Genomic DNA, 25850 nt, shown 5'->3' on the forward strand with positions numbered 1-25850 from the left:
CTTCCCCTTGGCTCAGTCTCCGCCCTATACTCCGGCCGGGTGGCTCAGCCGCCACCCGTCGCCGTCAACCACCAGCACCAAGATGGTCCTCTCTAGCTAAAGAGAGCCATCTCAGATCTTCCAGCTGATCTAACTTGACCGTCAGAGCCCGCTCCCGGGGCACAGTCCCTGGGGCGGCTCTAACGACCTTGTCTGTTATGACCTCGCAGATCCGTCTCCGGCGTAGAAGCACATCCTCAGAGCAGGTGGTCGGAGCTGATGTCGCATCAAAATCAAACATAGAAATTGGAGGATTCGTATTCTAGTGGAAGTACTTCTTATCTATTGTTTTAATTTGGTTCTTTACTTTCGTTTGCTTCATTTGAGTGTTAAAACAAGTTTAATTTAATTTAAACAAAAAAACCCCTTTTTACTTTTATGTTATTAATTTAATTAGCATTTGAATTATTTGATCTAAATCATTCTCGTCCCCCTAGTGTTCGACATCATTTCTTACCACAATTATACTATTATATGATTAGGTTCATTGCTTAGTGTGTGTATTAGTTTAGACGTGATAAATTAGGAAGTAAACGTCTAACTACATGAGGTATAATTTATATATAGGGGATGAAAAATGATTTCTTTTGTAATCCAGAATGGGTGTCCAGAATGTGACTCTGTATTGTCATATCTATGTACGATGTTGACTACTGTACTTCATAATGAATCTTGTCAGTCCAGAATGTACAAAGATGACTATTCCGGACCAGTTAATCCATAATGAATACTGCTACTCCATAGTGCTCTATTCTGGACCAATAACTACTCCATAGTGCTCTATTCTGGACCAGTAACTTCAAAATGAGTACTGCTACTCTCAGGAATGCTTTGGAAAGTTAGTTGTTATAATTAAAATAGTTGTTTGTATGGATGAGATTACTCAATTTCTTATTAATTTTGTAATAATGATTACATAACTTGTTTTAGTTTTCTATTGATAAAAATTATTTTATACATTTTGAAAAAAAACTATATAACTAAAAGCACTAAATTCCGAAATAAAAAGTTATACTTTGTAAAAAGAACGTTTGAGAATTGATTAAAAACTAAACTATTACAAATATATAATTACTAAAAATTTAGATTATAAAAGTATTAATAATTATTTGTTTTTTGTATAGTTTATTTTTGTTTGTTAAAAGGGTAAAACCTCATAAAAACTCAACATATTAGGTGTGGGTATTTAGGGATAATGACTTAAAAGGATAATATATTTTTCGATTTATACACATTTGGTTACTGAGATTTTTTTTCGTCCTCATTTACCCTTAACTTGTTAAATTGTACACATTCAGTCATTATGATCGGCTACTACAGGTTTGCTGGTAAAAATGACTTAATAGGGTAATATATTTCTCACTTTGTACACATTTAGTCCTTAATATTTTTGTACACTTTTAGTCATTAATAGACGAGATTAATAGAATGATCACTGATAGTGGCGGATACAGAAAAAATATCACTGGTTGTATAGATTTTTGAAGGGTTGCAATACTAAAAAAAAACCTTATTTTTTGACTTCTTTCGTCACAAAATTCATCTTACACCAAAATATTTACATTAAATTTATACCTTTTAGGATTTTGGGATTTTATGATGGATTTCCAAATGATTTCACGGATTTTGATGTACTAAATTTATATTTGACAATAAAATTTAAATAGCCGTGGTCTCCAATTTTAAATCCTAAGATAATGTAACTGATTGAGATGCCCTAAATTTGGAGACCAAAAAGACAAAAATGGAAGATGACAAAATAAGTAGATGGTTTGAACGGTTGTAATTAAGGATTGGTAAAGTTATACATGTAACAAGTGGTCGTGCGTGACATATAAGCATACACGAGTACGGTTTTGCAATAAACAAAACCCACAAATCCCCATCCCTTATTTTTATCAAATCAAACCCACATCTTGTCTTCATCCACCTTCCCTCCCTCCCTCCATTCAACCAAATAGGGAAAGAAAGTACAATGGCAGCTATGCCCGGCAGCTGCTTGGAGTCCACTGGTAGCACCTCGTCCTCCTCCTCCCCCGTCAATAACATCGGAAAAAGTATCATGTTATTCGGTGTCAGATTGATGGAAGGCGGATCTTCCTTCAGGAAGAGTGCGAGCATGAATAATCTAGCTCAGTTCGACTGCCAGCCTCCAGATTCCAATACAGATGCCGCCGGCTACGCCTCCGATGATGTCATTCATCCTTCTGCTCGTTGCCATGACCGGAAAAGAGGTAGTTGCATCGATCTTACGATATCAATACATGTTTGTAATTTTCACGCGCCGATCGATTTTGATTTGAATAGGAGTGCCATGGACGGAGGAGGAACACCGGCTGTTTCTGGTGGGGTTACATAAGGTTGGGAAAGGAGATTGGAGAGGAATCTCAAGGAACTTCGTTAAAACACGAACACCGACTCAAGTTGCTAGCCATGCTCAGAAGTACTTCCTCCGCCGGAACAACAACAATAACAGGCGTCGCCGGAGATCTAGCCTATTTGACATCACCACCGAAACGGTAATCCTCTTCATTTCTCTAATTATATTATATAAAATCTAATAATTGACTACTGATTCTTCTATTTGATCATAAAATTTTCGCAATAACATGATTAATATTCATAAACGATTTGAGATTTTGATTAATTCGAGTTGAATCAAAGATCACATACTATGATTGATGCTTCATATTTGATCAAACACAATTTCTATCTATCGTATGTTGAATTTACAATTTCTTCTGCAAATTAAAAGTTTGTTGAATCATGTGTTTTGCTTTTAATATTGAAAAAAAAAATCAGTTTTTATTATTTAAAAAGAATTTATTTTTTTATCAAACATTCGCTTCTTAAATACGTTTTGGATATTAACATGCGACGTGAGATTGATTCCTTTACCAAGTCTTGTTTTAGAATTAACTATGAAGGGGATAATTACCAATTTATAAATTATATTTAGATTTAGATATTTGTGAATTTAGTAAACAATGATAAAACTATATCCATCCTTCTTAATAAATAAAAATAAAGATGTTTTTGTCATAGTCAGATTCTTATTTATTTTGTCACATGTAATTTTGTAGTTATTTTAAATTAATTTTTATTCAACATGTCATTTTATGATTTTTTTCATTTTATTAAATTGTAGATAGTATTTATATTCAATAATAAATGTATCTCAATTTCAATAATTAACTTTTCTTCTAATTTCAAAATTACCAAATTAAAGATTTATTAATTTTTTTTATTTATTTATCTAAATTATTTGTTTAAATTTAAAAGAGAAAAAAAAAAACTTTAATTTTTATAATTCAATATTTGTTCACGTTTCTTATAAATTCATATTTTTCAAATGTTTAGACTTTTGTATTTAGATTTCCTTTTTAAATAAATCCATGTAATACATAGGTATCATAGTTAAAGAATAAAAAAACAAACAAATAAATAGACATAAATGCATTTATTCTCCTAGAACAATCAATCATAAGTATCCCAACTACTATTGTAAAGAATGTTGTGGTGATTATTCCGTTATTGAATTTCGGCTACAAATATTTTAAAATATACATAATTGAAAATTTTATAAATGTTGTAATTTCCATTTTACATAAATAAAACGTTGTTTAGATGATTTTTGACATGTTTTATACAGTGATCCATCATGATTACCACCTCTTAAGCATGTTAATCGGTAAAAAAAGTTATCAATTTAATTTATTTATTACTCTTTTAATTGGCAGTATACAAATTCTTCACCGGAAGATGAGGAAAAACACCCACTATCTTTACTTCCGGCCACCACCGGAGATGATAATTCAGTGATGAGCCCCTCGACACGTGTACTCATTCCCCCATCAACAAAAATGGCCAACCTTAACCTAAACTCAACCGAGGAGGAGGAGGAGATTGACCACCAACCCTCCTCCTTGGCGTTGACTCTACACCTCTCCCTCCAACATCAACCATCCACGTCATCCCCACCACCAACTAATACCATGGCCAAGTTTCAAGATATTTCTGGTGGCTTTAATAACAATAGTGGGGATACCAATACCATTATTAGTGTCGCATAGTTTGATCAATAAATAAATACATAATATGTGATTATTATTATAATAATACGTTGCGGGTGTTTGTATTTGTAAAAGTGGAAGACAAAAATAAAGACTTATGATAAGATTAACTAGGGTTTGATTTTAGGGATTATATAGGGGTGGTTAGCTATGTATAATGATGTTTGTTGGTATAAAAGGTTTATGGTCAAATTTACTATTTCCATTCATAAAATAAATTTCGCAGCATTCATCTCAATTTTAGGAAGAAAAAAGAAGGGCAAATGGATAAAAAGGTTAATATCTAAACCCATTAAGCCAATTTTGGTGGCTTAATTCATGAAAGTCATCCTGACCAATCCTAATACCATGGGGTTGAATAAACCTTATGAACAAGACTAAAAGACCGTTTTACCCTTTTAACTTAAAAAACAAATTTCTCAATGTTCATCAAATTTTGAAAGAAAAAATAGGATAAATAGATGAAGTGTTAATTAATATCTCTACCTATTAAGGTTATGTTTGCTTAGTAGCTGAAAAGCTATTATTAGCTAAAAAGGTAGTTGTTATATAAAAAGATAGCTGATAGTTGAAAAACTGATTGATAAAATTTGACGTTTGGTAAAACTAATTGATAAGCTAACTAAAATATATAAAATTACATAAAATGACATTTAAAATAATATGTTTTCTATAATGAATTAAGAGGTATATTTGGAAATGTTTTAAAAAAACTCATGAAAAGCTAATCTAAGTAACTTTTTAAAAAGCTAGCTTATAAGTTACTTTTTGGCTTGCCAAACATGACAACTTAAAAAAACTCGAAAAAAAAAAGAAAAATTGACTGTGACGCACCAAATACAGCCTAAACCAGCTTCTTTGGCTTATATCTGACCATATTAAGTACAAAGTATAACTATCCAGATTAAATGCTTTGACCCATTAAGTCGATGTTTTGGTATTATCTAAAAGGCATAAAGAAGATGAGGAAAAGTAGAAAGTAAATGTGCAGTGGAAATTCGAAACAAAAGAATGATGATGTTAAGACAATATAACAACAACATGACAACAAACAACAAAACTGGTGTCTTGTTTTTCTGAAGGGGAAAAAAACATCTACAAGGTGGATTTGGATTTGGATTACAAACAAGGCGAACCCCAACCCCAATTGGATTAGGAATATGTGAATTGTGATTACAAAAAATAATCAGGAGTCTTACGAGTGGTATCTGGTTCAATCTGTCTTGGTGCTGGATCAAATTGGAGAAAGTTTTGGTCCATATGTTCTCCTATCTCAAGAATCGCAGCCATATTCCCACATCTGTAACAGTAGTTTGGAGCACTGAACACAGTCACCACATTCTTTTCCTAAATACAACAATTACAAAACAATCAAATCAATATTTGTTTTCTTTTCTTTCATCATATTTTATAAATATGAGGATTATTAAAAATTACAAACCTGGCACCAGTTAAAACCCTCCATGACAAGCTGATGAGCTCTTGAAATGAGAGAGAGTCCATTTGTATGATTAAACTGAGACGCGATATCTTGTCCAAATGTATACCCAGCGCCACGTGGCGAAATCCCCCACCCACATCTGTCATCTGGATCAGACCACAACAGATCACACATCGGTCCTTCATGTGGAACCTATAAATTATACAACCAAAATCAATAACAATATTACAAATTATACAAGTGTTTGTTTATTTGAAAATTACTAAATTGTGATTCTACCTCTTGTATCCGGTCTAATGCTCGGATATTGTCTAGTGTATCAAGAGATGGTGAAAGTCCTCCATGCAAGCAGAACACCTGTGAATTCAATATGATGCAACAAAACAAATTCTTTAGATATGAGATAAGATGAAGGAGAAAGGATACAAAAAAAGACATTTGTAAATTGTAATTATTCAAACCTGGCTCTCGATAAGTGCTGTAAGTGGTAGGTAATCGAAAAGATCAGTGAAATGCTTCCATACATTTGCATTTCCATACTTTCTCAAACATTCATCATAGAATCCATATCTGAGTTTTCACCAAACAGGTATTAGGTACATGAGTAATCAATCAATCACAAAGTAAAGAAACAGTATGAGTAATCGAGTAAGCAGTAATTGTTTTAGTATTACACTTGAGTGATCTGTCGACTCTCATGATTTCCTCTGAGAATTGTAAGTCTGTCTCTATAACGAACTTTTAGAGCCACCAAGAGTGTCACAGTCTCCACGGAATAATATCCACGATCTGTATGTAGTATTAACAATCTGATTACAACAGTATTAAACAAAGTAGTAAACTTACATCAATCATCAAACATCATTTCAAACTTGAAACAATAAATTCACGAAAATATCTGATAATCAAGATCTACGTTCTCACTGAAAAAGCTGAACTATCATAAATTTCAATCTTCTGAGAAACTGAATTCGATTCCTAAAGTTAATCATCATGGAATGGAATAATCCGTCCCCCAAAGTTTTCAAAACCTCGCTAAGTCGTATATAACAAAGACAGGAGATTGGAAACTTGAGATCTTACCAACGTAATCCCCCATGAAGAGATAATTGGTATCGGGAGGATTGCCGCCTATCCGAAACAGCTCGATCAGATCGTAAAACTGACCATGGATATCACCACAAACGGTAACTGGACATTTCACCGGCTGGACATTCCATTCCTCTACAAGTATGGCCCTAGCTTGATCGCAAAGATTTTTCACCTCCGATTCCGTCAACGGTTTGCACTCCATCAATTGCTCTATCTGCCGATCTACATCTGCGTGCGACGGCATTTTCCCCTCTCCTTTTTTCCGATCCAATATCCACAGATCGAGAAGATCGGATCACAAAATTATTTCCAAATCCCTAAAAATCGATAATTATACAAATCAAAATCAAAAACCGACCACATTCAACATTAAACAAGAAATCTAGGGTTTGATTTTGATATCATTTTCTGGTAAAATCCAGATTCGTCTCCATTGACTTCGAATTTCTCTCTCTCTCTCTCTAGAATTTGCAAAAAGAAAGCAAAAAAGTTTTTATGCACGTATATATAGATCTGTATGTAGCGAAAGAAAAAAATACCATTTTACCCCTTGGACTTTTAATTTGTATCAACTTGGACACCGTGGTTTAGTTTTGTACGGTTGAATCCTATTTTCCGACTTCCTATGACTATTTAAGTATTTAACCACTCTTAGCAAATCTTCATATTCACCTTTTTGTAATATGCAATAAATAATTGTATTTTTTTTTTTTTGTTGTAACATTCTCGTATTTTAATACCAAGTTACCAATATATAAGATGTACATTCTCACTGTATTTGTAAAATTGGAGATCGAAAATGACTCTTTGGTCGTTTTTGGTATGAAATTTTTAAAAACTTTTAACTTTTAGCTTTAAAAAAAAATTCAAAAAAAAAAAAAAAACTTTGTTTAGCAGCAGTAATTTTTAGTTTTTATTTTTTATTTTAAACAAAAAGTTGTGAAAAAAAAAGTTTTTCAAAGCTTTTTGATTTTTATTTTAAGTAATTTTATGCATATAAAATTAACATATATTTCTACCAAATATTTTTGCAAAAGTAAAAGATACAAGTACTAGTTTTCAGTTTTCAGCTTATACTAACCAACTAATTTTGTCATACACGTCGTTTATAAGCCGAAGTTAATAAAAATCATTACAAGTAATTTGCATGATATATTGCTATATTCTTGCTTTTTTATCATTATCAACATTAAAAAAACATAAGAAATGAAGATGTAATGCATACCAAAAATGGATGGATCCTCGACGAGGTTGTACATTGGTCGTTAAAGTCAGATTGAAGGTGACCAGGGTCGTTCTAGAAATCTTGGAAGCCCCGTGCAACTTATTAACTTTATGCCCTAAAACTATTTAGTTTCAAAATATTAGGAAAAAAAACACATTTCATATTTTTTGTTTCAAATCAGAACAATATTAGCACAAACGTGTTCATTCAAATATGAATTACCAAACAGCCTTACCTTTATCTAAAGCTATCGTCTAATAAATTTTTGTCTAATAAAATTTTATGTAACAAAACTTTCAATTATTTTCAATTTTTAGTTTATTCTTACGTTTCCATATCAAGATTCTTCTTACGTTTCCATATCAAGATTCGTATTTTTCAAATCAAGAAGGCATTCTAAAGTGTAGAAAGAAACAAAAAACTTAATTCGTGAATTTCTACATGTATTCGAAAATCCTGAAAATATAAATGTGAATTAAGACGAAAGTAGACAGAAAAAGCAAAAACTTAATTCGTATTTTCGTTATATATTTAATGAAATAATATAAAAAAAATAACTGAATATATACAAAAAATAAATAAATAAATAAATAATCATAATTTATTGCCTTATAAAATCATTATCAAAAAGAACAAAAAGGCATTCAACATTTGTGAACTTTCTTTTGCCATGCACGTTCAATAGAATATAGTGTAACCATATGTCTTAAAAGATGATGGTTAATACAAAAGTTAGTACATTATTAGTCTGAACTTATTTTTAATTTCCAATAATATATTTTGTGCATTTGTTGTTTCTATCACGTAAGTCAACAAAAGTTCATAGTAGATTAAGTATATTATTGGTAATTTGGTATACAAGATTTATATCAATAAAATATTCCATATAGGCAGATATAGAAAATATAAATTTAAAAGACTGGAATGCAAAAGTTTTGTATTGCTACTAGAATAAATAACTTGCAAAACGTTAAGGGAATCTTTTTAATTACACCTCTAAAGGAATGTTTCTTTTTTCAGAAAGAAAAATAACGATCATTGTGAAATTTACGAATTAAAACAAGATGATAAAAAACATTTTGATAAAACAAAAACAAGTAAAATTAAACTCAAATTGCACTTGAACGGATGTATGTTTTCTTAGGACCCAAGTAAAGTTTTATCTGAACACACACTAAACCTACACAAAAACACACTTCACACCGAACACACTTCCTAATGGACACGTATTTCACACCAAACTCACTAAACCTAACACCCACAAACTCTCTTGTTCCTTGTTTTTTAATCTCACTTCATTCAAATTTGAATCTTTTATGCTAATAAGCAAATATGGGTTCTGGATTTTAAGCTATAAAGACTGCAATGATTATAAAAATTCATCAAACATTTGGGGATTTGTTTTGAAGATTATGAAAACCAATATGTTCGTGTTCCCTAATTATCCATTAACCCATAATCATCTAGTGCCAAATTAGCTCAATCTTACATATGCCATGATCTCGACCTACTTATAACATAATTAAATTGTTTGGTGATAGTATCATCCGACAATTTAATTTTATTCGGATTTATAAGAGTGTAAAATGAATCTGAACTATGATCAGTCCAAAAGTTAGGTTGTGCAGAATGCAACTTATGTAAGACTAGTTTGATCCTAAACATAACGAATAACGAAAGCCGCACCCCCTCATGGTGGTCCCATTGAACTGCAAATATAATTTCAGACTATAAATAGAGTGGAAAAACCCCTTCACAGACGAAATATTAGTTTAGAATAGATGGATTTAACTTAAACAATATATCCCTAGGTCATATCCCATCAAAGACTTGCGGAAGCTTTTAGACACTCCATAAGATGGGTTCTAGTGATGGTCTTCAGTAGATGGCTTTCCAAGAGTGTCGAAGATGGTCTTTGGAACGCCATATCTAGAAGACTAATTTCAGAAGGCCACTTCCTGAAGGTCATGTCTACAGGGTGACACATTCTGGAATTTCAAGAAGGCATGTCTCCCTCTAGAAATGGTGAGAGAGGACAACAAATGTCAATGACTTCAAAAAAACCGTCAATTTTGTTATCTTTAAAGGAAAATGACTTAAAAGACCAATGAAGTTTCCAAAACATTCAAAAAATCTCCAATTATGTTTTGACCGTTCAAGAAATACTAATAAAATTAACGTTTTGTTTAAAAGTGCAGAGAACTCAGAGAGAAAATGTTGTACGGTGTGGGGATGAAAGGTTATACGGAAAAGAGTATTTATAGGCAAGAAAAGGAAAAAGTGCGCCGCACATAGAGTGGTGCGCGTCGCGCCCTAGGGTGGTGCTAGCTCCTATGGGCTTCTGTCACGTGTCATGATATCGGTGGTCCACGTCGGTGCTTCTAGAACATTTCCACGTGTCACGTTCCTATGGTGCCACATGTCAAAATCTCATGGAGCCACGTCACCATGTCTTGGGAGAAAGGGGCTGCCCCGACAATGCCATGTGGAGCTCTCTCGTGGTATCACGTCATCATGGGTGCGATTTTCTAGATTTTTCAAAATGACATAACTTCTTCATACGAGTTTCGTTTTCGAAGTTCTTTATATCCCTAGAAAGCTCTCGATGAGATCTACAACTTTACTTTATATCCCAACAACTAGTTCTTAATCTATTAAAAGTTTATATTTTTGATAGGCTTAAGTTGTCATAGATCGCAACAGAAATCATAACTTCTATATACGAACTCCGTTCTAGATGTTTTCTATATCGAGTGCCTCCTATTAACGAGATATTTAAATATCATTTAGATTATATTGTCTAATAACCAATTGTTCCGGAATTCGTTTTTTGTGAGCACACTGTCGCACTAAAGTTTCTAAAAATTATAACTTCCTCTCGTGAAGTTATATTTGGGCGCTCTAAATATGTACGCTCTCGGTTAACGACTACTACAACTTTCGTTTATATCACTTAGGCTCAAATTAATTTATCCAAAATTCACTTTCTTCGACACGCAGAGTCGTGTCAGTTTAATCCAAAACTTCGAAGAAGCATAACTTCTTCATAGTAAGTTGGAATTAAGCGTTCTACATATCTACGGAAATCGTATCGATGTTTCCTACATGATTATGAAGATTATTTGGCTCGAGAGTAATATATTTTTATTTCATATTTTATAAAATTACAATTTATGGCTATAGTAAAAAAAATAGGGTGTTACAGTATTGGATTGGATTTAAGAAGAAAAAGTTGAAGAAGGGGACAGTGGTAGTGATACATGTGAAGATGAAGTGGACTCGGTATTGTCAGATGATCTATTGGTGGACCATGAAGTTGTTGACGAGGACATTCAGTGGCCGGAATATATTGATCTTTTTTTTTATCTCAGACGGATTTTATTCCAGAATGAGGGCTAGAGGAAGAAGTTGTTGCTAAGGTAAAAAAAACATCATATTCATTTTTGGTGCTTAGTGCACATCTTTTGGTGTTTAGTTCATATCTTTTGGTGCTTAGGCTTGTCTTTTGGTGTTGTGCATATTTACCAACATTTAGTGTCATGTGCACATGGCTGAATATGTGGTTTAAATATGTTTAATATGTACTTTAAATGATTTATTATGTAGGTTTTACGCATATTGTGTTATAGTTTTTTAATGTGAAACTGTTTTAAAACACATAAAGTTGTGTAAAATGGTTTTAAATTACATAAAATTGTGTAAAAATGTGTAACAAAACAATTTAAGAACCATTTTGCCCCTTCCGGTATCATTCAATAAAATAAAATGTTATTATGTGTAAAATACTCAAAACAATCAAGTAAATTGTCGAAAATACACATGTTAACATTCAGTAAAAGTACAATGCTATTACGTGTAAAACACTCAAAACTGTTGGTAAACTGCCGAAAATACCCATGTTGTTAGCACTTAATAAAAGTACAATGCTATTATGTGTACAACACTCAAAACAATGAAGTAAACTGCCAAAAATACCCCTACTATTATCATTCAATAAAAGTACAATGCTATTCTGTACAAAACACTAAAAAAAAGTTGGTAAACTGTCGAAAAAACCCATGTTGTTATCATTCAATAAAAGTACCCTTGTGTTGACCATTTTTCCCCTGATGATAAATAAACAATTTATTCCTGATTATTTGTTGTTTTTGCAATTAAAATACCATTTTACCCTTGTGTTAAAAGACCATTTGAAAGACAAGAAAAATGTATTACAAGTAACAACATACATACAGACCTTCTTTTCATTCCCACTTCATACCAACAATACATGAGTTCAATAACACTACTTTAAAGATACATATCCTAATGATTTCATTAAAACTAAATTCAAAGTACATATCCCCTTACATAAGCATACACATTAACACTACATCATGTACTTCACTACAAACAAAACAACAAGAATCAATGTGAAACATTTCATTTTATCCAATTCCTTTCTAAAACTCTTGCTTTATTATCAGTCTTCACCTTATAAACACTAAAATCATGTTCCAATATTGCAATCTTCACTTCAATAGAGTGTTCATGTGCTTCATATTTCTTATTCTTGTTCTTGGTTATACTTTCTTCATCTTCATCAATCCATTCCCAGAAATCATATTTTTTCTTCTTTGGATCCTTTATATTCAACTATCAATTAACATAAACAAACAATATTGTAGAAGAATAACAAGAACAAGTGTTTAGACACACTTACCAAAGAGTTAGGACAAAGCCTAAATTTTTTACCAGGTTTTGCCTCTATGGTTGATGTACAGATCCGAGAAGGGAACCCACAATCATAAGGATTTGCCTTATCAATTGTGTTCTTTGTCTTGGAAATTTTTGAGCTTAAGCAGGAGTTGAACGATTTAGATGAAGAAGCCATGAGAGTTGAAGAAGTCGATTGATCAAGAGGAGCCATATCCATTGTGCCCTAAATCGATTTATAATAGGTAATTTTCATTTAATGCTAAGTAAATATGCCAACACACCACATACAAATGCCAAACTCAACATTAATTTGCCAACTCAATCGTTCACCCGAAAGATCCGGTTGCCCTTAATGAGAATTGACCAAATGCGTAACTTAGTTTGGTTTTTTTAAACAAAACGTTAATTTCATTGATATTTCTTGAATGGTTAAAACATAATTGGGGTTTTTTAAACATTTTGCAAACTTCGTTGATCTTTTAAGTCTGTTTCCCTTATCTTTAATTATCAAAGTTTTGATATTATTATTGACTCTAGATTTTTATTTATATAATACAATTTGTACAAAATGTAAATCAAAGAAGTAAAAAAGAAAAACAAAACTACATATAGGATCACCATCATACAATTTATACAAAATGTAAATCAAAGAAGTAAAAAAGAAAAGCAAAACTACATATAGGATCGCCATCATACCTGCTTTGTCTTTCTTGTTTGACATTTCATTAGGGCTGGCAAAATTGTACCACGGAAAACCAACCAACATGTTACCAACCGAACCAATAAACTTGGTAGCCAATATATTTGGTAGTCAACATGTTTGGTTGGTAGTACCGTACCAATTGATCAATGTTGGTACGGTAATGGTACAAAAATTTGAAAACCATGGTAATACCGTACCAACCAATTTATTATATATATATATATATATATATATATATATATAAATGAAATCGTATATTTCAACTATTAATTGTGTTTAGTGTTTACAGTTTTAATAACATTATATTAGTCAATTGATTGTATTAGTAGATAGTTATTACCACGTTAAAACACAAAATTAAAACATTACTTTAGTATAATTCTTTTGTAAACAAAAAGAACTACGTAACTAATTTCTATACTAAACATTAAAATCCCGACGTCTTTATTTTAGTAGAATTCTTTTGTAAACAAAAAGAACTACGTAACTAATTTCTATACTAAACATCAAAATCCTGATGTATTTGCTTATTTTTAAATGTTACAATAGAAAATTAAAAAAAGTTGGTATATACCATTACCAATTTGTACCAACCAAACATGTTGGTAGCCAAATAAATTGGTACCAAGTATACTTGGTACGGTACCGGTAGAAATTTTTTTATACCAATTATAGTTGGTACGGTACATGGTTTAGAAAAAAATGAATTGGTACCGTACCAATTCCACCCCTACATTTCATAACCTTCATATGGATTACGGATTCTGATAAATCTAAAGAAGAAATGAAAAAGTGACAAAATATTGATAAATCAAACTCCCAATCAAAATTTGTGAAGAATCCATTCTCAAAGGACCATTAAACAAAATTAGAAGAGAAAAGGGGACACGCACATGAAATGAACTTAAATGAAAGTCAAATGAAATCCAATATTCAAAATTGGTCTGCTTTTATACACGTCACCATTTGTGAATGGTGAAGGATAAGACCTTCTCGCTCCGGCATGGTTTCACTCGGTCAAATACATCAGACAGCTTGCATCCACGTGTCGCACTGGTCCACCCTGTTAATATAGCCCACTAGTCCACGTCGGATTTCATGTCTTTTTCGTAATATATAATCCATCATATATTTTTAAATGACAAATTGTATAAAAACATTAAAAAACTATTATATTTTAGTTATCTTATAAAATAACTACTATATTTTATATATTTTTTATGCTCGTTATTTTGACCTGTTATATTAGGTTAAATGAGTCATAACAAAACATTTTGTTAAACTTCATTTGTTTAGCGATTTTTTTTATATTAACCATTGACATTAAATATTCCATTGAAACAGTTAGATTTTGATAAAATTATTTATTGTGACAATTTTAGATTTTATAACAAGTTAAAAAGTCAATATAAAAATATTATCAAACTTATTTTTATCATCATAACTTAAATGCAATAGTTAAACTATAAAAATAACAAAAATATAATAGGCTTTCTTATGTATATAGCCTTTATTTTAAAACAACTAGAAACACTAATATATTTTCTTAAGCTATTATGTGGTTTTCTTTAACGTAGCTATTTTATTTTATGTTTGAATTTTGATGGTAACTAGTAACACTATTCTGGCATTAATGACAATTCATTTTGGTTTATTAATATAGTTTTATATACGATTTTTAAAAAACATATACATAGTTATAGAAAAAAAAAAGACTAAATTTGAAGATTGAATGCAAATTGACTAATTATTCTTAACTTTAAAACTTGGATGATTACAAAATTAATAACATCACAAAATATAAATATGTGTAAGCAAAAGTAATTGAAGATTGAATTGGTATATATTTGTTTCAGACAATCTGAAATTGGTGTATTATAACTTTTATGTATAAAGTTGAAAATAAACAACCAATTATTTGTATTCTTAAAAATGTATCACTAATTATATATACACTTTAGGCTTTCAAGGTATACAATGTATATAAATTGTTTCTTGCGTGATTAGTTTAACACTCTAGAAATATAATTCCACATAACAAGGGATCAATCGGTTTTTAATCAAATTTCCACCAAAATAGTGTGAATAGATTTTTACCAGCTTCCAATCACCAGACTAGTTTGTAATCGGTTTCAATTGTCCTGTCCTAATTAGGAGTCCAAAATCTAGAACATGAACTAGTAAAATCATAATGTGTTCGATTATACCAAACATTTTTCAGTAAACTGATTTTCAACCAAACCGGTTTAACCCAAAAATTTCAATAAGTTAGTCTTCAACCAAACTGGTTTGATCCAAAACAGATAACCATTTTTTGTTGTGTCCATCTACTTTTCACCTTGCCCTACATGGGTTTATAGGGGTGTTAGATGATGGATTAGAGGTGAATATAGGTTATGACGTATAATTCTAGACACTTTTAGATTTTCAGATAGATATGCTTTGTACAGGTGCATATAGTCGGTTTTGTAAGTGATCCACATAAGTTTTAACCAAACTACCTTTTGGACTATGTTCAAACCGGTTGCTTATAATCGGATATTTTTAACCAGTTTCAGTCCAAAAAGGTGTAACCATCTGAAATCAACGAGTTTAACTGGTTCCAACATTTTATTTAATCCAGTCTCAAATCCAACTCAATTATAGTATTCATATCCGGTTTAAACCTATCGGGTCAATTTATCCGATTTAGTTTCTTAAAATCGGGATTTCTTTGAAACCCGAAACCAAAGGTCCAATCCATCCTATTTAATATTCAACCAATCTTGAGACTTAGCAGTCCACATACGAAGCCCAAATAAATCTGCAACCAAAAACTTTTGGTCATTTAATACTTTTCAATTTTCATGTTGTGACTTGTGGAGTTGTGCTGTAATTTCATAATTTGGCTAACTTATGTTAGTTTTATAATTTAATAATATATTGATATTGTTTATTTTTGTGCTGACCGGGTCCGGTCAGTACCTTTTGGCTGACTCGGTCCGGCCAGCGTGTTTGATACATGCTAAGAGCATCTCCAACCTACTCTCATTCTCCATTATTTCCCTCATTTATTCCCTCATTCCTCTCCAACCCTACCTCATTTATTCCCCCATTTTGGGGGAAATGAATAGCATAACACCAGATATGGTGTTATACTATTCATTTCCCCCAAATGGGGATGAACTTTGAGTTGTCGGTTTTAGTCCCTCGTTTTATATATTTATATATTTCTGGTTTTTTATTCTACTAATTATTATTTAAATGTAATATTTAATACTTATAATATTGTGTTATATATTAAATTATATTAATTATATATATATATATATATATATATATATATATATATATATATATATAGGCTTAGGTTATTTTGTTTTTACTAACTATTGTGTGTCAGAATGCACAGATCTGGACCAACGGATGAAATTAATCAATGAACATTATTTGAGAGTGTATGATATTACAAGGGGATAACATGTACCATATAATCACACAAATTTTAGCAAAAGGGTATTTTGGACAATTAACTACATTTATAAAATGAAATTTTCGGATTTTTAGGGATAATTAATTCTACTGATTTTAAAAATCTGAATTTTTTTAATTAATTCAGTTTTAATTCTAACGTAATTTATAAACATAACCAATTTTATTTGTCAGAATATTTTTTTTGTTAGAATGTTGTTCTTTCAGATTTTAGTCTATTAAAATATTATTGAAGAATAACAAAAAGTTTGAATCCGAGGTTGAAAAATAACAACATTCTAATATATTCTTATACATCCGAATTTAAATACAAATTCATACATATTCTTACAGACTAAAAGCCTTATACATTTTAATATAATTATACATATTCTAAAAGAATATCAACAAAAATGAATAAAATTCTTAAAAATAACAACATTCTTAAATTGTGAGTATGATCAAACTTTATTCATTTTTCAAGTTATTCATATTAGGTCTTCAATGCATTCTTCTAGCCATTCCTATCACAAATACAACAAAAACTAATAATGGTTAAAAACATGTTACTTGCAATTAACTATCACTTTATATATTCTAGTAGAATACATAGAATATGACAGAATACATAGAATACATTCTAGCAGAATACATATATTCTATTCTAGCAGAATACATTCTGACAGAATACATAGAATACATTGTATTTACTGCTAATATAATTTTAGATTCCAAATATACAATAACGAGGGACAATAGAAATTGGAATTCAAAATCACAAATTGAACAAAAATAATACATAGACAAATTAATTACCTTTTTAAACAATTACATAAAACATGTGTTGCTAGTAATTCTGACAGAATGCATACAACAAGGTGAAATTCTTTAGATTCTCTTTCAAGCATTTCAACAAACATTTGTTATGCATTTTCATCAAACAAGCCAAAATCCATCTAAAACAATTAATGAAGTTAGAATAATAATATGCGTGCTAGGTATGTATCAACAAAGACCATGATCCTTATAAATAGACAAAGAAATCATCAAAAAAAAATGTTAAAAACCAATATGCATGCAAACAGAAACATTTTAAAGAGGAAAATACAAAATATACATTTTTAATCTTACTAATAATGAATAAATTACAAAAAAAAGTAGCAATTACAAAAATCCAATTATAAAAGAGATTAGCAAAAAATTTAACTATTTGATCGTCTAGCATTACTTTTAAAGATAGTGGAGACAAAAACAATTTTAAAATATTTTTCAAACTTATTTACGCATGTTCATAAACAAATCGTAATATATAATATAATTTATTTATTTCAAGAACAAGACTAATTTGTATTACCTAAAGCACATTAGAGAAATTGATTTTTGTGAAATCGAGTGCCGACAATCAAAGAACAGAGGATGTGGCTTTAAAAAAAAAATTGAAATTTACAGATAGAAATATTCTATAAGAGATTAATTTTGATAAAACAAGAATTTTTGAAAAATTACCTTGTAACTACAAGATTTTCTTTTGTTTCTAACGCATAACTAACAAATTGAAGGTCTTTGGATCGAGCAACAAATTGGAGGCCTTTGAATCAGCAGTAGCAGAGATGATTTGGAAGGCGGCCAATGGTGGAGATAGATCAAAAATAATCGGCTATTGTGTGAGGAAGAGAGGTTTGCGTCAAGAATCGGTTGTTGTGTGAGGAAGAAATGTCGATTTCCTTTGAGGCGTCGATGTCTAGGGTTTTAATACGTAAAAAAAACTGATTCCCCCAAAAAAGGGATATCAATGGTTAAATTTGGATATTAATTAATAGATATATGTAATATTACTAATTTACCCTTGTTAATTTAACTAATGATTAAATTATTGTTAAATTCTCATTGGTCCATACATGCATACAATACAATAGTTGTAGAAAACATTTGAACCTATATATATATATATATATATATATATATATATATATATATATATATATATATATATATATATTGTTTATCAAATTCATATTAAAATTTAAATACATATTGAAATTTTAGAACACGATAACGTAATTTACAAAAGCTTATAATTACGTATTATATGATCATTTTTATTTAATATTATTGTAATGAAAAAAAATATAGATTATATATTTGTTAAAACCAAATTAATAGAAGGGGTGTATTTGATAATTTATATAAGTTAGAAGAATGGAATATACTTTTTATGAGTAAAAATGGGGTAATAATGGAATAAGGTTGGAGATGAAACACTATTTACCCTATTTTTTATTCCATTTTTGGGGGAAAAAATAGAAGTAGGTTGGAGATGATCTAAATATGTTTATGATCTCGTCATTACTTCCTGACTCGGTCCTAGAGAAAATAGCAGCTGACCGAGTATGTGATGGAAGAAAGACATTCGTGCCCCAGTAAAAAAACATATCTACTCCTTCCAACGCCTTCACAGAGCCCATCAAATGACTCTTCCTCCTTCAAAACGTCCTTCCCACCGGACACTTTCGCCGCCGCCGCCGCAAGTAGCGTCGCCGACCTCCGCCTCTCCTGATGCAGATTCCTCCCGTTGTCCTCCGCCTATCCTGAAGGTTGCAATAGAGGGAGAACTTTGATCGAAATTTTCAGAGGGAAGGAGCTATCAAGCAACAGAGGGAGATCGTGAGTACTAAAGTGGATTGAAGCTCAAACAATTGATTAATTAACCTAGGAATCAACGGTATGATCTTATGCCTTTTGTTATTGCAATTCTAAGAACTGAAGTGGACCTCGTTTGCATCTAATGGTCGAATTTAAGCTAGAGTTTCATTAATTTGCTGAAATTAGATAGTTGTGGAGTTTCATTAATTTTACTTTGTAGCTCGTTTTGGCACTTTTGATCTATTAATGCAAATTTCGAAATGTTTAAGGCAGATTTAGTGATCTTATGTTAAAAAATTCACCATTCTTACCTTAGTATTTGTCTATTTTATGAATTAAACTAAAAAAATGTAAGGTAAAATCCTTCTTTGTTATTGTTGGGTTGTTTGTTGTAGATAAGGTTATGTATAGGCTTTGTAATTTCAATTTTTCTAATGAAATTCTATACAGATATCCATGAATTTACACCGGTTAGTATAATTCAACTATTGTTAGGTAACTCGAGGTATACAGATTTTCACAACAGATGATATTTATGTACAAGAAACAGTTGACTACTTCTTTTATTTCGAAGATAGGACTTTACTATGCAGAAAATGTGATGTTGCAAAACATACAGTCAACACTTTTGTCTCATCAGGTGTCTGATGCCTCTTGGGAACTTCCACAAATCTGTTCACCGCAAACTAATTTACGCATAAAGACTTGGATCTAAATGCAACAACTGGTTAGTTAGAGGAAATTATGTGATGTATTCAAGATCAAAGGGGTTTTTTCATGTAACTTTTGTCTAAATGGATGGACAATTGTGTAATTTTGCTTAGGGTTTAGTTTGGCCTTTGAGAGATGTTAATCTCTTATTATATTGTAGGTTGTTTCTATTAGTGTATGATTTATAGTCTTGTGTTTGTATTCTTATTTGGCCCTTTTGTATTTGGCCCATTTTTGATGTAATCGTGTATATATATATCTCAATCAATGAAAGGTGATTTTCATGAGAAATACCAAGATTTCATGGTATCAGAGCGTATCAAACTTTCCTGAAATCTCTCTAAACCTAGGCGTCGCCCTTGTTCTGTCGACTGCCTCCTTTGATTCTTCTTCTATTCTGTTCTATTTCTTCACCTTTCATTGATTTTCACAATGACTGGATCCTCTTCTTCTGCATCATCTTCTACACTTTCTGATAAACCTTCTTCTACGATAAACATCAAACATGCTGTTCCCTTGATACTTGATTTGGATCGTATAAATTACGATATCTGGCGTGAACTTTTTTGAGATCCATTGCATTGGATACGGAGTCAAAGATCATCTTGAACCCCCAAAAGAAAAGATTTCTGCAGAAAACAGCGATGAATGGACCCGGTTAGATGCCATCGTGAAGTCTTGGATGTATGGCACCCTTGAAATCTCTCTTCTTCATCTGATTTTTGAGAAACAGACAACGGCATATGATGTTTGGCTGAAACTTGAAAAAGTTTTTCGAACCAACAAAGCAAATAAGGTAATTCAACTGGATAATGAACTGAGAAATATTACCATTGGAACTTCTTCTGTCACAGAATATTGTAATCGTATCAAAAACCTTGCTGATCTCCTCAATAACATGGATGCAAAAGTTCCTGAACCTAACCTTGTTGCTTACACCTTAAATGGGTTGTCTCCAAAATTTCGAGTCTTTGCAACTACAATCCGTCATCGGGACCCTCTACCCTCGTTTTGGGACGTCAGGTCTATGCTCATCCAGGAGGAACAACAACTTATTCAAGAAGACAGCCATCGATCTTCTCTTACCCACTCCGATACCGCCTCATCACCTCATGCCCTTGCCACCGAATCGACAAATCAGCCGCCATCTCGAGGTGGTCGTCGTGGGGGACGCAACGCCGGTCGGTACAGAGGTGGTCGAGGCGGAAGACATGGTGGTCGAAACTTCAATGGCGGCAGTGAACCTCCTTTGAACGGATCGTATCAGCAACGAGGTGTGGGGAACGCTTCAGGGAATTGGGTCTACGGATGGCATCAGGTCAACAATAATGGTGGAGTTAAATCTTTAAATGGTGGACCAAATTCTCTTGGGCTTCCTCCAACCCCTAATCCAGCTCCTCATAACAATCATTTTGGACCGAGACAGCCTTGGGTCCAGCCGAACACAGCCCAACAACATTTATTTTTTGGTCCACAACAAGCTTATCAGACCAGTCACTCTTCTCAACCTTTTTTGTGGCCCAACAACTCATATTCAACAAATCCGGAGCCCACTTCTCTTCCACAAATGTTTAATACTATGTCATTAAACGATCCAGGTCAAGATGGCTGGCATATGGACACCGGGGCTACATCGCACGTTCACGCCAACGCAGGTATTCTCAAGTCTCCGGGGCTACATCGCACGTTCACGCCAACGCAGGTATTCTCAAGTCTGTTTCAGATAATCATTTATTTTCTTCATCTATTTTAGTAGGAGACGGATCTTCTATACCTGTGACTAAAATGGGACATTCCACTCTTCCGCACAATAATATGTTTCGCACCTTACATCTTAAAAATGTTTTGATCACACCATCAATTATTAAAAATCTTATATCTGTTCATCGTTTTGTTCGTGAAAATAATTGTTCTATTGAATTTGACCCCTTTGGTTTTTCTGTGAAGGATCTTCAAACCAAACAAACTCTCATGCGATGTGAAAGCAATAGTGATCTTTACCCTGTCACTACTCCAACAACTCAAGCTCTACTTTCCGTTTCTCCGTCTCTGTGGCATCAACGTCTTGGTCACCCGGTTATCATGTCTTTAAACACTTAGTTCACAATAAATCTATTTCTTGTTCTTCCAATAAACACTATAGTTTATGTCATGCATGTCAATTAGGCAAACATGTTAAATTGCCTTTTAGCTTATCTTCTTCACTTCTTTGTCTCCCTTTGAACTTGTGCATTATGATGTGTGGACATCTCCTATTGAAAGTACTAGTGGCATTAAATATTATGTCATATTTTTGGATGATTTTTCTCATTATGTGTGGGTTTATCCTTTACGTGCGAAGTCTGATGTCTTTGATAAATTTGCTCTTTTTCGTTCATTTGTCAACAACCAATTTAAAACCGAAATCAAAGCTATTCAATGTGACAACGGTGGTGAATATGAAAATCATAAATTTCATCAATTATGTGATCAACATGGCATCCACATGCGTTTCTCATGTCCTTATACATCTCAACAAAATGGTAAATCTGAACGCATGCTTCGTTCCATTAACAATGTCATACGTACCCTTCTCTTCAATGCTCGTATTCCTCCTACCTACTGGGTTGAAGCTCTTCATATGGATGCCCATTTGCTTAACATTTTACCTACAACCACTCTAAAAAATGACACTCCATTTCACAAACTCTTTCAAAAACAACCCTCTTACAATCACCTTCGTGTTTTTGGGTGCCTTTGCTTTCCTCATATCGAGGCTTCCGATAAACTTTCTCCGCGATCAACACCCTGCATTTTTCTGGGTTATCCTACTAATCACAAAGGTTATCGTGGTCTCAACCTTGACACAAATCAAATAATCATATCTCGTCATGTTGTATTTGATGAAACTGTTTTCCCTTTCGGATCCATGACTCCAAACACTTCTCCTTCCTACTCATTTCTTGATCATGTTCCTCCACCTACTCCTTATACTCCACTCTCACAAAATACTACTATTCACTATGACGGCGACTCTCCTCTCGAGACTCCCTCTTCCTCTGATTCCTCTCCTGGGGATACCTCCTCCCTCGGCACTCCAACTCCTTCGGGTCCTCCAAACTCTCCGCAGGTTTCTTCTCCTTCTCATGATGTCACATCAGATCCTGTTGAGGGACCTCCTTCACATCTTGCTCATCCTCCATCTCAACATCCCATGCGCACTCGCGCCAAACAAGGCATCTTTAAACCTATTCAGAAACTTAATCTTCATGTGGCCTCTGAATCTCCTGTCCCTAAAAATTATTCTCAGGCATTTAAAGATCCTAACTGGCTAAATGCGATGACAGATGAATATAATGCTCTTATCTCTAACAATACTTGGATACTTGTGCCAAGACCACCTGCTGCTAATATTATAAATTGTATTTGGTTGTTCAAAAAGAAACTTAATGCAGATGGCTCCTTATCGCGATATAAAGCTCGTTTGGTTGCTAATGGTAGGAGTCAGCGACCCGTCATTGATTGTGATGAGACATTTAGTCCTGTGGTTAAACCTGCCACCATTCGCACGGTTCTTAGCATCGCTGTCACTCACAACTGGCCCATCAGACAGTTAGATGTGAAGAATGCTTTTCTTCATGGTTATTTACAGGAAACAGTGTATATGCAGCAGCCTCCAGGTTTTCGAGATCCTTCAAGACCTAATCATGTATGTCGCCTTCAGAAATCTCTTTATGGTCTCAAGCAAGCACCTAGGGCATGGTTTCAACGATTCGCCACATTTATCTCACGTATTGGCTTTGTTCATAGCAAGTATGACTCCTCTCTATTTATCTACAGGCAAGGATCTCACATGGCATATTTACTTCTCTATGTCGCTGACATTGTTCTTACTGGTTCCTCGTCGCACTTACTGACTCACATCATATCACTATTGGGTACGGAGTTCTCTATGACTGACCTTGGTGATCTTCATTATTTTCTTGGTATTTCAGCTGTAAGAACATCCGATGGTCTGTTTCTGTCTCAACAAAAATATGCCAATGAGATTCTTGAACGTGCGTCTATGCTTAACTGCAAACCTGCCCGAACCCCGGCTGATTTGTCTGCTAAATTTGATGAGTCTGGGCCTCCTGTTGCTGACCCCACTTTATATCGTAGTCTTGTAGGTGCTTTGCAGTATCTTACATTTACCAGACCTGACATTACATATGTTGTTCAGCAAATATGTCTATACATGCATGATCTCAGGGAACCGCATTTTACTGCTCTGAAACGCATCTTGCGTTATATTCAAGGATCCATCGATCATGGCCTTCAGCTATTTACATCTCCTAATCGTGATCTTGTGGCGTATTCGGATGCTGACTGGGCAGGTTGCCCAGTTACTAGGAGATCTACCTCGGGTTATTGTGTTTTCTTGGGTCACAATCTTTTGTCCTGGTCTTCGAAATGACAAAACACTATTTCACGCTCCAGTGCTGAAGCCGAATATCGGGGAGTCGCTAATACAGTTGCAGAGACTTGTTGGATTCGTAATTTACTGTTAGAGCTTCATTACTCTCCTCACCGGGCTACTCTTGTTTACTGTGATAATGTTAGTGCCGTTTACATGTCATCCAATCATGTTCATCATCAACGAACTAAGCATATTGAGATTGATCTTCATTTTGTTCGCGACAAAGTTGCCACAGGCCAGGTTCGTGTTCTTCATGTTCCGTCTTCGTCTCAGTATGCCGATATTTTTACCAAGAGTATCCCCTCACCTTTATTTCTTGATTTGAGATCCAGCTTAAACGTACGGTCTTCTCCTCCCGTTCTCACTGCGGGGGGCTATTAGTGTATGATTTATAGTCTTGTGTTTGTATTCTTATTTGGCCCTTTTGTATTTGGCCCTTTTTTGATGTAATCGTGTGTGTATATATATATATATATATATATATATATATATATATATATATATATATATATATATATATATATATATATATATATATATATATCTTAATCAATGAAAGGTGATTTTCATGAGAAATACCAAGATTTGTAGGTTGTTTCTTCATAAGTTATAGACGAGAGTGTGTCAATCTTGTTTTAAATGTGCATATATTCATGTTTAAAACTCAAGATATGCGTAATAACCAATAGCCTTTGTATTACTTGAATTGAATTACTCATTATCATCAAAATGTCTTTCATGCACCTCATGTTTTGTTTGACATGAACATAAAAGTAAATTGAGTTTGGTTATTAAATTATCTACTTTTAGAAGCTCATTCTTTGGAATTTATGATTGCAACTGTCGATGTATTATATATTGTTGACACAGGTCTAAAATCCAAACACCCAACCATTATGGGGATAATCTATTAGCAGTTGTTCTGTTGGTTGAATGATTTTATAAAAAATGTAATGTTATAAGTTGAATGGTAAATTATAAGGGAATTATTACAAAAAAAATATTGTTTGAGGGTAATATAGTCATTTTTCACAGTCAGTTAGATGCAAAATCAAGCAGCAAGTTTCAGTCAGAAGTTAACTTAGTCAGAACTTCTAACTCAGTCAGCTTCTAACCCAGTCAGCTCTAACCCAGTTAACAACTATCAAACGACCCTTTAGTTATAAATAATTAAATGGTAGTACTTATAAGCTCATTCTTTTAATCTAATTAGGAATAGATATGTTATTTGGGCCGGAACCGGACCGAACTGGATCATACCCGAATAAACCAAAAACTAGACCGATTAAACCAATACGGGTCCGGGTCGGTTCAGGTATTAATCGGGCCGGTTCGGT

General features: G+C 32.8%; 2 protein-coding genes and 1 long non-coding RNA gene across 3 annotated transcripts; 1 reads left to right on the plus strand and 2 right to left on the minus strand.

Moving 5' to 3' along the window:
- Nucleotides 1-1890: 1890 nt before the first annotated feature.
- Nucleotides 1891-4311, plus strand: LOC145166327 (transcription factor MYB1R1-like). The gene is made up of 3 exons (XM_079085279.1): nt 1891-2273; nt 2347-2558; nt 3780-4311. Exons 1-3 carry the CDS (start codon nt 2015-2017, stop codon nt 4110-4112), a joined length of 804 nt encoding a protein of 267 aa, XP_078941405.1. The 5' UTR covers nt 1891-2014; the 3' UTR covers nt 4113-4311.
- Nucleotides 4312-5109: 798 nt separating this feature from the next.
- LOC145166326 (serine/threonine-protein phosphatase PP2A-2 catalytic subunit-like) lies at nt 5110-7120 on the minus strand. Its single transcript, XM_079085278.1, has 6 exons — nt 6637-7120; nt 6228-6342; nt 6015-6123; nt 5833-5910; nt 5554-5745; nt 5110-5459 (listed from the first exon to the last, which is right to left on the minus strand). The coding sequence occupies exons 1-6, from the start codon at nt 6887-6889 to the stop codon at nt 5286-5288; spliced, it is 921 nt and encodes a 306-aa protein (XP_078941404.1). The 5' UTR covers nt 6890-7120; the 3' UTR covers nt 5110-5285.
- Nucleotides 7121-20306: 13186 nt separating this feature from the next.
- Nucleotides 20307-21021, minus strand: LOC145166328 (uncharacterized). The gene is made up of 2 exons (XR_013740489.1): nt 20907-21021; nt 20307-20790 (listed from the first exon to the last, which is right to left on the minus strand). It is a non-coding gene; the product is annotated as an uncharacterized LOC145166328 (long non-coding RNA).
- Nucleotides 21022-25850: the final 4829 nt, after the last annotated feature.

Source organism: Lactuca virosa, chromosome 3 (genome assembly GCF_052849685.1).
Source record: "Lactuca virosa cultivar CGN04683 chromosome 3, Lactuca_virosa_CGN04683_v6, whole genome shotgun sequence".
Classification (NCBI taxonomy): Eukaryota; Viridiplantae; Streptophyta; class Magnoliopsida; order Asterales; family Asteraceae; genus Lactuca; species Lactuca virosa.

Coding starts and splice junctions, on each gene's coding strand:
- LOC145166327 (XM_079085279.1), top strand. CDS start 2,015: ATGGCAGCTATGCCCGGCAGCTGCTTGGAGTCCACTGGTAGCACCTCG. Junction 2,274..2,346: donor TTGCCATGACCGGAAAAGAG/GTAGTTGCATCG, acceptor TGATTTGAATAG/GAGTGCCATGGACGGAGGAG. Junction 2,559..3,779: donor TTGACATCACCACCGAAACG/GTAATCCTCTTC, acceptor TTTAATTGGCAG/TATACAAATTCTTCACCGGA.
- LOC145166326 (XM_079085278.1), bottom strand. CDS start 6,889: ATGCCGTCGCACGCAGATGTAGATCGGCAGATAGAGCAATTGATGGAG. Junction 5,746..5,832: donor CATTAGACCGGATACAAGAG/GTAGAATCACAA, acceptor TATAATTTATAG/GTTCCACATGAAGGACCGAT. Junction 5,460..5,553: donor AGGGTTTTAACTGGTGCCAG/GTTTGTAATTTT, acceptor TGTTGTATTTAG/GAAAAGAATGTGGTGACTGT.